Source organism: Polypterus senegalus, chromosome 5 (genome assembly GCF_016835505.1).
Source record: "Polypterus senegalus isolate Bchr_013 chromosome 5, ASM1683550v1, whole genome shotgun sequence".
Classification (NCBI taxonomy): Eukaryota; Metazoa; Chordata; class Cladistia; order Polypteriformes; family Polypteridae; genus Polypterus; species Polypterus senegalus.
In genome coordinates, this window is record NC_053158.1 from 3,425,438 (window position 1) to 3,440,742 (window position 15,305).

The 15,305-nt window shown below is 41.8% G+C and overlaps 1 protein-coding gene across 1 annotated transcript in view; it reads right to left on the bottom strand.

Moving 5' to 3' along the window:
* The window catches only part of ripk2 (receptor-interacting serine-threonine kinase 2), an 86,312-nt gene that overhangs the window by 55,049 nt on the left and 15,958 nt on the right, over positions 1–15,305 (bottom strand). Inside the window, exons 2-3 of the mRNA XM_039754291.1 lie at positions 10,225–10,378; positions 4,387–4,542 (exon numbers count right to left, since the gene is read on the bottom strand). Of these exons, the coding sequence (XP_039610225.1) occupies positions 4,387–4,542; positions 10,225–10,378 (310 nt within the window). The remainder of the gene's footprint in view (positions 1–4,386; positions 4,543–10,224; positions 10,379–15,305) is intronic.

Consider the following 15,305-nt stretch of genomic DNA (forward strand, 5'->3'; position numbering starts at 1 on the left):
TACAGCATAAATGAACAATAACAGAACAAAGGAGACGTCTCACTCTCGTCTGAAGTACAAAGTATATTCCATTTTTCCTACTGTACTAACAGCACTCTTGCAAGTTTTCTCATAAACAGCATTAGCAGACTCCACCTGATTTAAATAATGACAACTACAAAGCTGTCAGATGCATATCTTTGCACAAACTTAGAAAGTGAAAACTGTTCTTTGCATTGAGCCTTGAAAAAGCAAATCAGTTGTCACACATGTGCGCCAGTGGATCATCTTCCAGGCTCATCTGAGGTATGTACTGCCACCCCGGATGGAGGTTTGGGACACTGGCGCTAACCTTATCCTCTTTTGTTCCCTCCACAGTGCTGAGATGACACCCAGTGAGGGCATTTTACTCATGCCCATGCTGGTCCCCCAATATCCCGCAGTCCACGGAAGGAGATGTCACTCGATATAAGACGCAGCTCCTAGCCCATAGACTAAAAGCAGGCATTGCAAGCCGAGAGGAGTTGACTAGCTGAAGGAAACCCTTTTTTTTTTTTTTTTCTTGTTCATTTCTGGTGCCATCAGCTGAGGATTTTGTTTGCACTTTTCATTTGATTAAATGGGACGACTGGATTGGCACCCTAATATTTCTACTTGTGGACCTCTAAGCATTCTATCAGTCACACAGTAAGTATGGTACTTCACCAATTGTGTTAAAATAGTGAACAAGCTAAATTAAAGCAAGGAGCCTGGGACTAAATGAAACTGTGTTACGTTACCTTTTAAATCTGTCAAGGTACTATTCTAGCTGAGCCAGTGCTTCTGTAATTTAATACTATTTAATATTGTTTTTTGTATCAGTATACTGCTGCTGGATTATGTGAATTTCCCCTTGGGATTAATAAAGTATCTATCTATCTAATGAAGTATCTTTTTGCTCCTCCGTTCAGTGTTGCAAGCCAATGGCATTTAAGTTATGTGGACACTGACATTGAGAATGAAAAAGTGAGCAGAAGTCACATGAAACATGATTACCTAACTTTAGAGTATGGATGATTACAAACAAGCATCCCTGTGATTCTGCTCAGGATTAAGTAGGCTCAGAAAATGGTATGATATGGTACAAATGTGTATGTCATAAACCAAAACACTATATGTGCATAGACACACATATCCGTATGCACTCATTAGCTACTGAACTGTGTACAACGCAAATCTCCTGCTCCTACAAACAGCCCACCATGTGGCTGCAACTCAATCTGTTTAGCATGCAGAAATGGTCAGGAGATTCAGCAGTCATTACACTGGGCAAGACGTGATCTAAGAAATTTGGACTATGGTAAGGTTGTCGTTGCAAGATGTGGTGGTTCTACCTTCCCTCCTGAGATTTTAAGCACTCCAGTATCTCAAGTTTAGAAAAAATGGAGTGACAGAAAAAAAAACAATCATCAGTGTGCAGCAATTCTGTAGATGAAAGCAACTTGTTATTAAGAAAGGGCCGAGGAGAAGCTTTCAAGCTAATAGAAAAGGCACAAATACTGGACAACTGTAATCTCAGAGCTACAAATACTGACTTGCTGAATACAACTGGTGAGGCAGCCATTTGCCTTTATGCACAGAAAATATGGAATGTTTTACTGCTAGACAATATCAGGCTAGTAATGTTGAACTATATAAGCTTTTAATTGGCCTTTTCATGATTTATTTATAGTAAGTACATTAAGAAACTGAGTGCCATTATGACCAATGCTGCAAACCTCTCTCTGACACACCAACACTGAGGACTTTCAGCCAATGAATTGTTCAGCAGACACGTGTCAAGAAGAGTGAAAGGGGCTCCATAATACCATAAGCAGCACGTCTGCATAATTCCTCAGTTGACTGGAACAGCCAAGTCAGAAGTTTTCTTTCTTTATAGTCATACTGGTGTGTTCTCACCAAAGAGAGAGAGAGAGAGAGAGAGAGCGCATTGGCGCACCTACCACACAACAAACCAAATCAGGATCCAGATTAGGACCCGAGTGCAGCCAAGCACCACACTAGTTCAGATGGAGTGGAACAGTGTGAGTTTTTTTTTCCCCAAGTTTTTCTCTCACCAAAGTGTGTGCGTTTATTTATTTACTTACTTACTTATCTAAATATTTATATATTTATTTATTAAAGGAGCTTCTGTAAAAAGCCAAATTTCCCCTCTGGAGGCAAATAAAGTTTGTTTGTTCGATCTACACTCACTGGCCACTTTATTAGGTACACCTGTTCAACTGCTTTTTAACTCAAATATATAAATATCAGCCAATCACATGGCAGCAACTCAATGCATTTCAGCATGTAGACATTGTCACAATGACATGCTGAAGTACAAACCAAGCTTCAGAATTGGGAAGAATGGTGATTTAAGGGACTTTAAACGTGGCATGGTTGTTGGTGCCAGATGGGCTGGTTTGAGAATTTCAGAAACTGCTGGTCTACTGGGATTTTTCACATACAACCATCTGTAAGGTTTACAGAGAATGGTCCAAAAAGGGAAAATATCCAGTGAGCAGCAGTTCTTTGGACAAAAAAATGCCTTGTTGATGCCAGAGGTCAGAGATGAATTGCCAGACTGGTCTGAGCTGATAGAAAGGTAACAGTAACTCAAATAAGCACTTATTACAACTGAGGTATGCAGAAGAGCATCTCTTAATGTACAACACATCAAACATTGACGCAGATGGGCTACAGCAGCAGGAGACCACACCAGGCTACAATTTGTATGGGCTCTCCAAACCTGGACAATAGAACATTGGAAAAACGTTGCCTGGTCTGAAGAGTCTCGATTTCCGCTGTGACATTCAGATGATAGGATCTGAATCTGGCGTCAACAACATGAAAGCATGGATCCATCCTGCCTTGTATCAAAAATTCAGACTGGTGGTGGATATTTTCTTGGCACACTTTAGGTCCCTTAGTACCAACTCAGTATCGTTTAAATGCCACAGCCTACCTGAGTGTTATTGCTGACCATGTCTATCTCTTTATGACTGCAGTATATCCATCTTCTGATGGCTCCTTCCGGCAAGATAACGCATCATGTCACAAATCTCAAATCATTCCAAAGTGCTTTCTTTAAGGTGACAATGACTTCACTGGACTCAAATGGCCTCCACAGTCACCAGATTTCAATCCAACAGAGCATCTTTGGACTGTGGTGTAATGGGAGATAAGCATGATGGATGTGCTGCCGTCAATATGGACCAAAATCCCCGAGGAATGTGTCAAGCACTTTGTTCAATCTGTGCCACGAAGAATTACGGCAGTTCTGAAGGCAAAAGGGGGTCCAACTCAGAAGTAGCATATAATCTGGCCAGTGAATGTATCTAACATTAATACTGCATAATCATATATTTTAAACTTTGTAGGTCTTTAAAGAAACGGGTTTGGCTGTTTTCATAAGTGTCCCTATTAGACGACCATAAGAATTCATAATTAACATTTCTAGTAGCTAATCATTATTTCTGTTCTTACTTCCCCAACCCCGATTTTAGTAGACCAGCAGTAGACAATAAAAAGAGTAACATACTGTATTTTCCACATCTGCCTTTTCACAGACTGGCCCAAAAGATTTACAGACCAATGCTGGTCCATGGGAAACACTGAGTTAAAGAACTGGGCGGAGTGAAATGCTAGTGGCCCTGGTTGTCTTCCGCTTGTGGTTAAGCCGCTGGGAAGACTTCATAAGACATACTGATGGAAAGGCTTCCATGTGTGGGATTCCAGCTGGACTTGCAGATGCCGGATTGACTGTCCGCTCAGCCGCCTGCACAAAAAGCCAGAGACAGTGAGCAGTTTTATACCCATGCACACAGTCTGCTTCATTAACTTGAATTGGTCATCTGTTCGCCTTCAGTAGTGGGTATCAGAGGTGAAAAGAAGGAAAATATACAAAATACACAAGTTGGTATAACCATAATCAAGGTAAAATTGAAGAGGTTAGGAGCACATGCTGATACAGCACATTGTTGCACCCACCACATGACTAATCAACTCAGGATCCCAGGTTAGGACCCGAGTGCTGCCATGCAGCAGGTGACACCTCAGCACCACATAAGTTCAAAATGGAATGGAGCCAGGTATTTTATGGTGGCTGGAGTGCCAATTATGCCACCAACTCCCAGGCTTTTTGTCTGCAAGAAATTACTTCTCATTATGACTAATATCTATGAAAAATTCTCTCTACAATATCAGCCTTAACTGTCCAGTAATCGTTTTTCATTTGAACCGCCACACAAAAGCACTAATCATTCAATAGAAACCCAATGGGCCTGTCCTTCAACAATGCCTCTTGTGATACAAGTAACTTCTTGTGGGATACGCATCAGGTTATAATAGATATTGGCAGAATGTGGAGAATATAAACATATACTCTACCTTTACATGGAATTCGGCATCTAGAAGAATATTCTGAGTCTTAAGATCATGATGTAACAATGGTGGTGTCATATTATGCAAAAAATTGACACCCAGGGCAATTTCATAAAGAATTCGAAGCCTTAGTGGCCAGGCTAGCAATGGGTACATATCTTTCTGCAAAAAATAAAAAAATAATAATTACAAAATAGTATAAGTTAACATATAAACACATGCAAATACTAATCAGATAAAAACCTAACAAACTAAAGTTTACAATAATTCTGTATAAATAATGTTACAAGATACAATAAGTTTGTCATATACACAGTAAAAACACATGCTAAAACCATGTAATGAAATTCTTACTTTGCTTGCTCACCTTCATATACAAAGACAAAAGACAAAAGAAGTATAAAAACTAATAGCAATTGCATTTATACGATTACAAAATAAGGTGCACAGAGCCTGATGACATACCGCAGCAGTCAGTACCATTTATGAGGCTGCAAGTTGTGGTTTGGATTGACTTTAACTTATAGCATTGTTGAGTAGTCCGATTGCTTGTAGAATAAAACTATGCGTCAGTCTTGTGGTGCGTGATTTCACACTCCTGTACCGCCTCCCTGAGGAAGCAGCGTGAAGAGTGTGTGTTGAGGATGAGTACTTTTCTTTAATTACGGTGCGCGCCCTCCTGATAACCCTACCAGTGTAGAGGTCCTGTAGGGAGGGGAAGGTTGCTCCAGAGATGTGCTGTGCAGTTTTAATTACACGTTGGATTGCCTTCTTTTCCTGCAAGGAGCAGTTATCGTGCCATACAATAACAGAGCAGGTGATAACACTCTCTATTGTACCCCGGTAGAAATTGGTGAGAATTTTGGTTGGCATGCCAAATTTCTTCAACTTCCTCAGAAAGAACAGTCTTTTGTGAGCTCGGTTAAAGAGTTGTTGTGTATTGTAAGACCAAGTCAGGTCCTCGCTGACGTGGGTTCCAAGGAATTTGAAGATTTTTACTCTTTCCACCTCAGCCTCGACGATGTAAATGGAAGTGTGCTGCAGCTTCCTCTTCCTTTGGTCAATAATCATCTCCTTGGTTTTATGTGTATTCAGGGAGAGGTTGTTTTCCTGACAGCAGGCCACAAGTCCTGCCACATCTGTCCTATATTCTGTCTCCGCCCCTCAGTAATCAACTCTTTGACTGTAGTGTCATCTGCAAATTTAATGATGCTGGTGTTGTTCTGAGAGGCCACACAGTCATAGATAGGTAAACATGGTGTAGAGCAGTGGACTCAGCACACAACCTTGGGGGGGCAGCCAAAGCTGCTTGCTCTTGTGCCTGATGTTTGGTTTCCCACTCTGACTGACTGGGGTCTGTCTGTAAGGAAATTCAGCACCCAGCTGCACAGGGATGATATCAATCCAAGGGAAACAAGTTGATTACAGAAGAGCATGCAAAAGTAAATGACACCCTTTGATATTAAAAAAAAAAAACTGCAACAAAACATAAAGGGTGAAGACTGGGCATGTGATGGATAATTTCATTTAGCAATGGTCTGAATCTATCCATCCACTTACTTTCCTTTCTATGATGTGTCTTCGTCTTGACTTTTCATGCAGTCTGTGTCTGTGGTGAATGGAAGCCTTGTGAAGTCTCCCCATGGGGAGGCACCTCAAATTGTTGCACTTGATCCAGTACTGTTCAATAGCTATGTCATGGTCTGGGTTGGCTCTACGCCCTTTGGCAGCTTGAACTGAGTCATAACTGAGGATGAGCCAGGCAAAAGAGGACAAAAACAGTCAGAAAGGGTTGGTGCTAAGTGATAAGTGCTTTATTCCCCAAAAACAAAGTGATCAAAAAGTGTAGAAATATTCCATAAAATAGAGAGAGTCCTTTGGAAATGTAAACATTAAATAAATACATCCATTAAAATGAGGTGAAAACTCTAACAGGTCTCTCTTTAAAAATATGAGCCCCAGTGCAACTCTCTAAAAAAAGTTTGCTGACGACACTGTTATCGTGGGCTGTATCAGGAGTAGGCAGGAGGAGGAGAATAGGAAACTAATCAAGGACTTTGTTAAATGGTGCGACTCCAACCACCTACACCTGAACACCAGCAAAACCAAGGAGCTGGTGGTGGATTTTAGGAGGACCAGGCCCTTCATGGACCCCGTGATCATCAGAGGTGACTGTGCAGAGGGTAAAGACCTATAAATACCTGGGAGTGCAGCTGGATGATAAATTGGACTGGACTGCCAACACTGATGCGCTGTGCAAGAGAGGACAGAGCCGACTATACTTCCTTAGAAGACTGGCGTCCTTTAACATCTGCAATAAGATGCTGCAGATGTTCTATCAGACGGTTGTGGCGAGCGCCCTCTTCTTCGCAGTGGTGTGCTGGGAGGCAGCATAAAGAAGAGGGACGCCTCACGCCTGGACAAACTGGTGAGAAAGGCAGTCTCTATTGTAGGCACAGAGCTGGACAGTTTGACACCGTGGCAGAGCGACGGGCGCTGAGCAGGCTCCTGTCAATCATGGAGAATCCACTCCATCCACTGAACAGGATCATCTCCAGACTGCTGTCACCGTCCTGCTCCACTGACAGACTGAGGAGACCCCACACTATGTGACTCTTCAATTCCACCTGGGGGGTAAACGTTAACATTATACAAAGTTATTGTCTGTTATACCTGAATTGTTATCACTCTTTAATTTAATATTGTTCTTTATCAGTATACTGCTGCTGGAGTATGTGAATTTCCCCTTAGGATTAATAAAGTATCTATCTATCTAAAATCCAGTGACAGGTGCAGTCAATCAAATAATCCTGGTTTGGGTCCCCATCGCCAGTCCTGTAGAGTCCATGAGGCACCACACCGACCCACACAAACACACACGTCCCCTGCTGTCAGTCCTTCTGCATCTTTGGGAGACACCAACTCCCCAATGTTACTCAATAGCAGTGCCCTTTTCAGCCGCCACATGCTCCTCACACACTCTGCGATTCACTCCTGACCACTTGCCTCCCACTTTAGCATGGGCTCTCCCATTCCTGCCTGTCGCTCTCTCTATTCCTTTAACGTCTGTTCTCTTTTGTATTTTCTTGCCCAGACTCCCTTTTAAGCTGTGGCTGGGTGCAGCTGCCACAATCACTAACTTCGAGAAGTGAATAAAGCACTTGACTGACTCGCTCGCTTCTGCATGTGAATCCACGATCAGCCAAGCAACCCAATCACGCTTGGTCTGGTGCATGCACGTTTTGACGTACACTTGAACCCACCTGAAGCCTAAAGTCAAAAACACATGCAGCACCACAAACCTCTCTAATCACAAGCTATCTACATGCTGCTACTGAGATTATGTGATTTGCCAGCATGACTTTATTCTTTACTACTGCAGCATATCAATGATACCTTCATTTATAGAAAGATCACCCCAAATGTATATTAGAGATAGAAAAACTCAGTCTGGCTTGACGGCATCGGGTATGAATGTTTCCCAACTCCATACAGCTAAATATTGTACATATGAAGGATCTCCTGCTCAGCTCAAGCAGCTGGTCTCCTTCTTGCATGATCTTTAATGCCTACAAACTTTTCTCATAATCTATACTAATAAAAGGCAAAGCCCTCACTGACTGACTGACTGACTGACTCATCACTAATTCTCCAACTTCCCGTGTAGGTAGAAGGCTGAAATTTGGCAGGCTCGTTCCTTACAGGTTACTTACAAAAGTTAAGCAGGTTTCATTTCGAAATTCTACGCGTAACGGTCATAACTGGAACCTACTTACGTACACATATACGGCCATAGCCTGCAGCTCAGTTGTCATGTGAGGCGGAGTTGCGTCCCCCATCACCACGCCTCCCACGTAATTGAGTGCCTGCCCATATAAGGCTATCCGTCGGCAGCAATCCAATAGACACGCTGCCGGTAAATATTCGCAGGCAAATCAAAAAGTTAATGCCGGGAATGCCTGTTAAATATCTTAGATTCACGAGTAGCGATTTGGGTGGTGAGATTTCTGTCGAGGTGATCACTGTAAAATTTATATGTCATTGAAATTATCAGGCATGGTTTAGGCACCTATGTCATTAGGAAGGCACCAGAAAAAGGGACCTCAAGGTTACTATTATGGAAGTTAATTTAGAGCACGAATGCCGTGAATGTCAGAGCTGTAATAAATAAAGTTCCCCTGCATACTTTAAAAGAAACTCTCGCCATCATTTAATTTTTCACAATTTGTGAAAACAAGACATGTCAGAATAGAGGACAGTCATGGATTTTGTTGGAGCTCCCTTGCCACGAATTGACTGGGATTCTCTTAACCTGCCGGGAGAATGGAAAAAGTTCCGACAGCACGTGGAGCTGATGTTTTCTGGCCCGCTAAAAGGCAAAGACGAGTGAGAATGCAGCTACCTGCTCCTGTGGACTGGGGAAAAAGGAAGAGACATTTTTAACACATGGACTCTCACCCAGGAGGAAGCCAAGGTACTGAAAACTTATTATGACCGTTTTGAGGCATTTGTCATGCCTAAGACGAATACGATATTCGTGAGATACAAGTTTAATGAGAAGACGCAGGGTATAAACGAGACTTTTGATCACTTTATAACGGAGTTAAAATTGCTGGTGAAGGACTGTGCTTATGCAAACAAAGATGAGATGGTCAGGGATAGAATAGTGTTTGGCACAAACTCAGCAAAAGTGTGACAGAAACTTTTAAGTGCTGGGTCTGAGCTAACATTAAATAAAGTCGTGGACATCGCAAGATCGCACGAGATAGCACAAGCACAGCTGAGAACCTTCGATGCATGTACTCCGAGCGGCTCACGTGAACTGACTGTGAACGCAGTACGCAGACAACAAGCAAGAGCTCCAAAGAGCGCTGAACAAAAAACGCATTACACAATTGAGAAGGCAGCAAAAGAATATGAAGCGAGTGACGCATACAAGCATATTCATAAGTGCAGCTACTGTGGAAACAAAGCACACGGTGGAAAAAGTCAATGTCCAGCTAAAGGAAGACAGTGTAAAAATGTGGTAAATTGAACCACTTCGCTAAAGTTTGCAGGACTGGGAAAGGTAAACCCGTGCATGCAGTGTGTGATGTCTCAGATAAAGAGGAAGACGAGCTGCTTATTGATGCAGTAAGAAAGGAACAACCCTCTAACGCTGAACAAGCCTTTGTAGACATATCAATAGGAAAGCAAGATGTAAAGCTTAAGTTTAAATTATGTTCATAGACACGCTGCCGCTAAATATTCGCAGGCAAATCCACAACTTAATACAGGGAATGCCTGTTAAACATCTTAGATTCATGAGTACCGATTTGGGTAGAAAACACTTTGATGAATGAAACCTGTTATCTTTACAACGGCTGACAAACACGGAATGTAACTCAAACACAACACGTCCTCCAAAAACGAACCTGATTGAAAGAAAGAATGAGAATCAAATCCTTGATGACAGCAACACTCATAACAGTCACTAAATAATTACATTGACAATCATGTTACGTTATTTTTAAAATGTTTCCTTTTCTTTTTCATAACTTCTTTAACACACTACTTCTCCTCAGCGAAGCGCGGGTATTTTGCTAGTTTACAATAGTAATACATATTTTGAGATAATGGACAATAAAGATAGAATAAAGAGTGTGTTTATCTAATGAGTAAAGATCTCCTTTATCTAGAATTATATCTTAGGTTAAAGTCAGTTTACATTTTATGAGCCATTCACAAAAGGAAGCAGATTATGTTTAAGGATTTACAGGCTTTTTCAGAAATGTTTTATTTCTTTCTTCTGTGTAAATGTAAATGTTTCAGGAAGATATATATAGGCTGTTAGAAAATGAATACCTCATGTAAAAGCTGGTCCAGTGATCCATTACTAAGGTATTCAGTGATGATGCAGAAAAACTCAGGCTCGTTGCAGACACCAAAAATCTGTATGATAAAGTTGAATCTTGCTTTATGGAGAACCTCTGCTTCTTTTAAAAGGCAGTTTCTTTCCCTTTAAAATCAAACAAAAACAGAAAAGAAAAAAACTGTTACAAGTAGCAAATAGAAGCAAAAAGAAATTATGATGTGAGGAAAATGAGAAACATTATTTTTAGTATCATCATTTTACATTAAATGTACCACAAGGTATTTGCTGTATATTGAAAAGCAAAAGAATGTTACATAGAGTGATCAGATGAATTGCAATTAATTGTGAAGTCCGTCTTTGGCATGAAAATGAACTTCATCCCAAAAAACCACTGCATGTCAGCCCTGCCACCAAAGGACCTGCCGACGTCATTTAAGTGATGCTCTCGTTCACATGGGTGAGAGTGCTGACGAGGACAAGGCTGGAGGTCACTCTGTCATGCTGATTGAGCTAGAACAGAGAGGTTCAGTTATTGTGAAGAAGGCTTCAGGGTGCCCAAGAAAGTCCATCAAGCTTCAGGAGTGTTTCTCTTAAATTTCATTCAGCCGTGGGCACCACCAGTGCAGAGCTTGCTTGGAAATGGCAGCAGGCAGGTGTGAGTAAGGCAAAGACTTTCAGAGGATGGCCTGGTGGGTGTCAAGAAGAGTAGTAAAAAAGCCAAGAAAAACATCAGAGACAGACTGATATTGTGGAATTGGACTGATAAGGACTGTTGGGGTAAAGTCATTTTCTCTGATGAATCCTCTTTCTGATTGCTTGGGGCATCCAGAAAAAAGAAAAGGTGGCCGGCGCTACCCTCAGTCCTGTGTCATGCCAACAGCAAAGCATCCTCAGACCATTCATGTGTAGGGTTGTTTCTCAGCTAAGGCAGTGCAGGGCTCCCTAACAATTTGGCCTAAGAACACAGCCATGAATAAAGAATGGGACCAAAACATCCTCCAAGGGCAACTCCCAACCATCCAAGAACAGTTTGGTGACCAACATGATGGAGCACTGGGCCATAAGGCAAAAGTGAGAACTAAGTGGCTCGGGAACAAAAACTCTCCCAGACCTTAATCCCATTGAGAACTTGTGATCAAATCCTTGAGAGCGGGTGGACAAACAAAAACCCACAAATTCTGACAAACTCCAAGCATTGATTATGCAAGAATGTGCTGCCATCAGCATGTCAGGGCAAACTGCAGAGGTCTTGAAAAAGAAAGAAGGGCCAACACTGCAAATATGGACTCGGTGCATCAACTTCATGTCATTGCCAATAAAAGCCTTTGAAACTTCTGAAATGCTTGTTATTCTACTTCAGTACACCAGAGAACCATCTGACAAAAAGATCCAAAAACACGGAAGCAGCAGACTTTGTGAAAACCAACACCTGGGTCATTCTCTAAACTTCTGGCCATGGCCGTACATGTCAGTGAAATGATACTAATACCTGTTTACAAATATTTCCATTGCAGTCAAAACTTCATTCTACTACTCAAGTAACATGGCCAGAGTTTCTCCACACTTGTCCTTCTCCAGTGCTAAAGTCCTTTGCCACTCCTTCACAGCCTTCCACCTGTATTGCTGTAACTCTTTTATGTTACCGACTTTCATCATAAAACATCAATGACTTGGGTGAATCACCTGACTACCTCAATCTGCTGAGTCGGCTTCTTGTAATTTTAAGGCTGCAGGTAGTTGATGTCTGTGTCAGAGCATCAGAGACCAATGAAGAACCAACACTGGACACAGTGCCAGTCCACAGAATACTCAATGGTGCCAAGGCTCATGCTCATTCATAGTCAACCTTCTTGGATGATTTCTCCATCACAGCTTGACTTCTACAGTATGGAAATGCACACTACTAGATTTTACTGCAGTGAAGGTTATCTACAGTGCCCTGCCCTCCATAATGTTTGGGGCAAAGACACATTTTTCCTTGATCTTCCCCTCTGCTCCACAGTATAAAACTACAAACCAAACAGTTCTCTGAGCCACTAAGCGAGCGATCAGTGGATGCACAGCAGTGTTGGAGCATGAGCCGGAAAAAGCTGGGTTGCGAATCAGTGCGTTGCAAAGCAAGATTCTACATGTTGGGTATTCCAACTTTGGCACCCCTGACTACATTGATCAACGACACCTCAAGGAAGTGGACCACTTCACCTAACTTGGTGACAGACGGTGGGTTTGACCAAGACACTCTACCGTGACGTACCATTTGAGGCCTATCTGGAAATCCAACAGCTTCATCCAACCAAATAAACTTTGCCTTCTGAATTAAATTGTAATTCCTACCGCTATTTATGCCAATGAAATGTGGAAGGTGACTGCAACCATCGCGAAACACCTAAATGTGTTCCAAAAATGGTTCCTCTGAATTATCCTTTATATCTCATACTGTGACCATGTCAGAAGTGAAGAAGTAGACTGACGAACTGCCACTCGGCCTGTAATTTTCACTGAACACTGATTTCAGTTTGTAGGCCACAGTCTCTGCATGCCCCAAGAACGCCCACCAAAAGTGGCCAAGCTGTGGATGCCAGTGCATGGGGAAATAGAAGCAAGGGCGACCAAGGCAAACTTGGTGGTGCACCTTTCTTGAAGACTACAAGACCTTGTTGATGTAAACGTAGACTTACTTCATGTAAACAGAGGCAGCCTACCAAGATAAGGAGAAGACCAGAATATTAGCCTTTACAATGTTTAAAGAAAGTGTTTAAATAAACTTGAGGAGTCAAATAGACAAATGGCAAGAAAGTTTACTTGAATTAATTCAGACCTTTTCATTTTGTTCATTAATTAAAGAGTAATTACTCAAAAACATCTTCTACTTTCGGCTGCTCCCAGAAACATACATTTTAAAATAAGGAAGGAAAACCCACACATATACAGGATGTGGCACAGTGGCTCTGCACAGTTGGAGTTTTCACTCGGGAATTTGGAGCAGCAGAATTTGCCACTGTACCTCTGTATTCCTTCATACAGATTTTAAAATATCCAAAATTTATTTCATTCATTAATAATTAACATCAAAATTCCTGGTGGAAAAGGCCAAGCTGAAGAAACCAGGCCACTTTATCCATTGCAAATGTTTCTTTCTTCTGCTGGGGAATTTCCAAATTCTTCTAGGAAACTGAAAAGATTTAATTCCACCAGCGAGTCATTAGTATTCTTCCACTGGGAATTGCCTAGGTCAGGCCCCTCAGTTCCCCCATGAAACTTATTAACTACATGTCCAAAGTACCATGGCTTGATCCTTACGGTCTGGGGCCTCATGTATAAATGGTATAAAAACTAAACTTGTTGTAAAGTTATGCACATTTTCACAGCAGCCTCCGAGCATGCATACTGTACGTATGTTTCTGTTTGCTTATGTAAATGGGCAGCACCCAGCATCAAAGCACTGCCACTGTTTCTGTGCGGTTTCCCTTTCTGTTTCATATTCACATGCATGATGTAGGATTTATCAAGTACACCAAAAAATCACTGCATATCATTTAGAAACTTAAAGTCCATGATTGTAATCAATCTTTAGCAACATAGTGATGCACGGAATGAGTAAACTATTCCAACTAACATGGCTGCTTTAGCATTGCTAGAAGACATCACAAATGGAAGAATTAGAAGACAGAGCGTACTTAGAGATCATACTGACTTCTTCTCCCATGATGATTACTAGCTTCAAAGTCCAATTATCCTCTTGGAGCTGTGTGCTGTTAGAATACTAGGATGTATAGTTGATATCATTTCATGATGACATGCGTTAAAGTATGTATACAGTATTCCCTCGCTATATCGCGCTTCGTATTTTGCGGCTTCGCTCCATCGCAGATTTTATATGTAAGCATATCTAAATATACTGTATAACGCGGATTTTTCACTGCTTCGCGGGTTCTGCAGACAATGGGTCTTTTTACTTCCTGTACATGCTTGCTCAGTTGTTTTGCCCAGTTGATTTCATACAAGGTACGCTATTGGTGGATAGTTAAGTTCCTGTGTGCTGAATGGCTCAGCGACGGAGCGCTGAATTTGGTTCCGCTGCGATAACCAGGAAGTCTCGTCTTGCTCATTCAGCATCAATGTGTTTCACTGTGTAAAGAGATAACTTTTGTACTCTGATTCTTTTATGTATATCTTTGCAAAAGCAGTGCGTAGTCAAGCCCTTCATTATGACTCCAAAATGATCTGCTCCTGCTACTGCGTCAGGGGCCGTGCCCAAGCGCCAACGTAAGATGTTAACAATTGCCAAAAAGGTAAATACAATACAGTTTATTTTTGTATAGCCCAAAATCACACAGGAAGTGCCGCAATGGCCTTTAATAGGCCCTGCCTCTTGACAGCCCCCCAGCCTTGACTCTCTCAGAAGACAAGAAAAAACTCCCAAGAAAAAAAAAACCTTGTATGGAAAATGGAAGAAACCTTGGGAAAGGCAGTTCAAAAGAGACCACTTTCCAGGTAGTTTGGGCGTGCAGTGGGTGTCAAAAGAAGGGGTCAATACAATACACAGAACAGAACAAATCCTTAATACAGCATAATAATAAAGATTTTAGAAGTACGGAGCAGAACGTAACAGTAGATGATATCACATAATAAGATTTGGATATTTTAGAGTCCTGAGACCTCATCCATCAAGCTGCCTCCCAATTTGGCCATTCCATGGCTGAAACGTTGCTCGGCCAGCCAATCCGATGAAAGGACCCCTTTTTCCCATGATTCCTGTGATCCTCCATGATCCTAAATGTTTTGGATATGTTGAAGGAAAGGAAAAGCTACACCGCTGTAGGACGCCAACAATGAGGCTACGATTCTTTTATTTAAAAAGTAGGAAAGGAATATAAGATCTACGGTCGCAGTGTCCTTTTAACCAGGTTGCAAAACGAGTTGTAAGTGGATGTAATAAGGCAGTAGTCTGGATGGAATCTGCTTTAGGGATTTGGATTGAAGACTGCCGGTTAGAAGAACAACGGCGGTGCTACACAGTCGCCTGAAGAGGCTACTTTAGAAGAGCTGTAACGCTCTCCTTTGTTGTGCA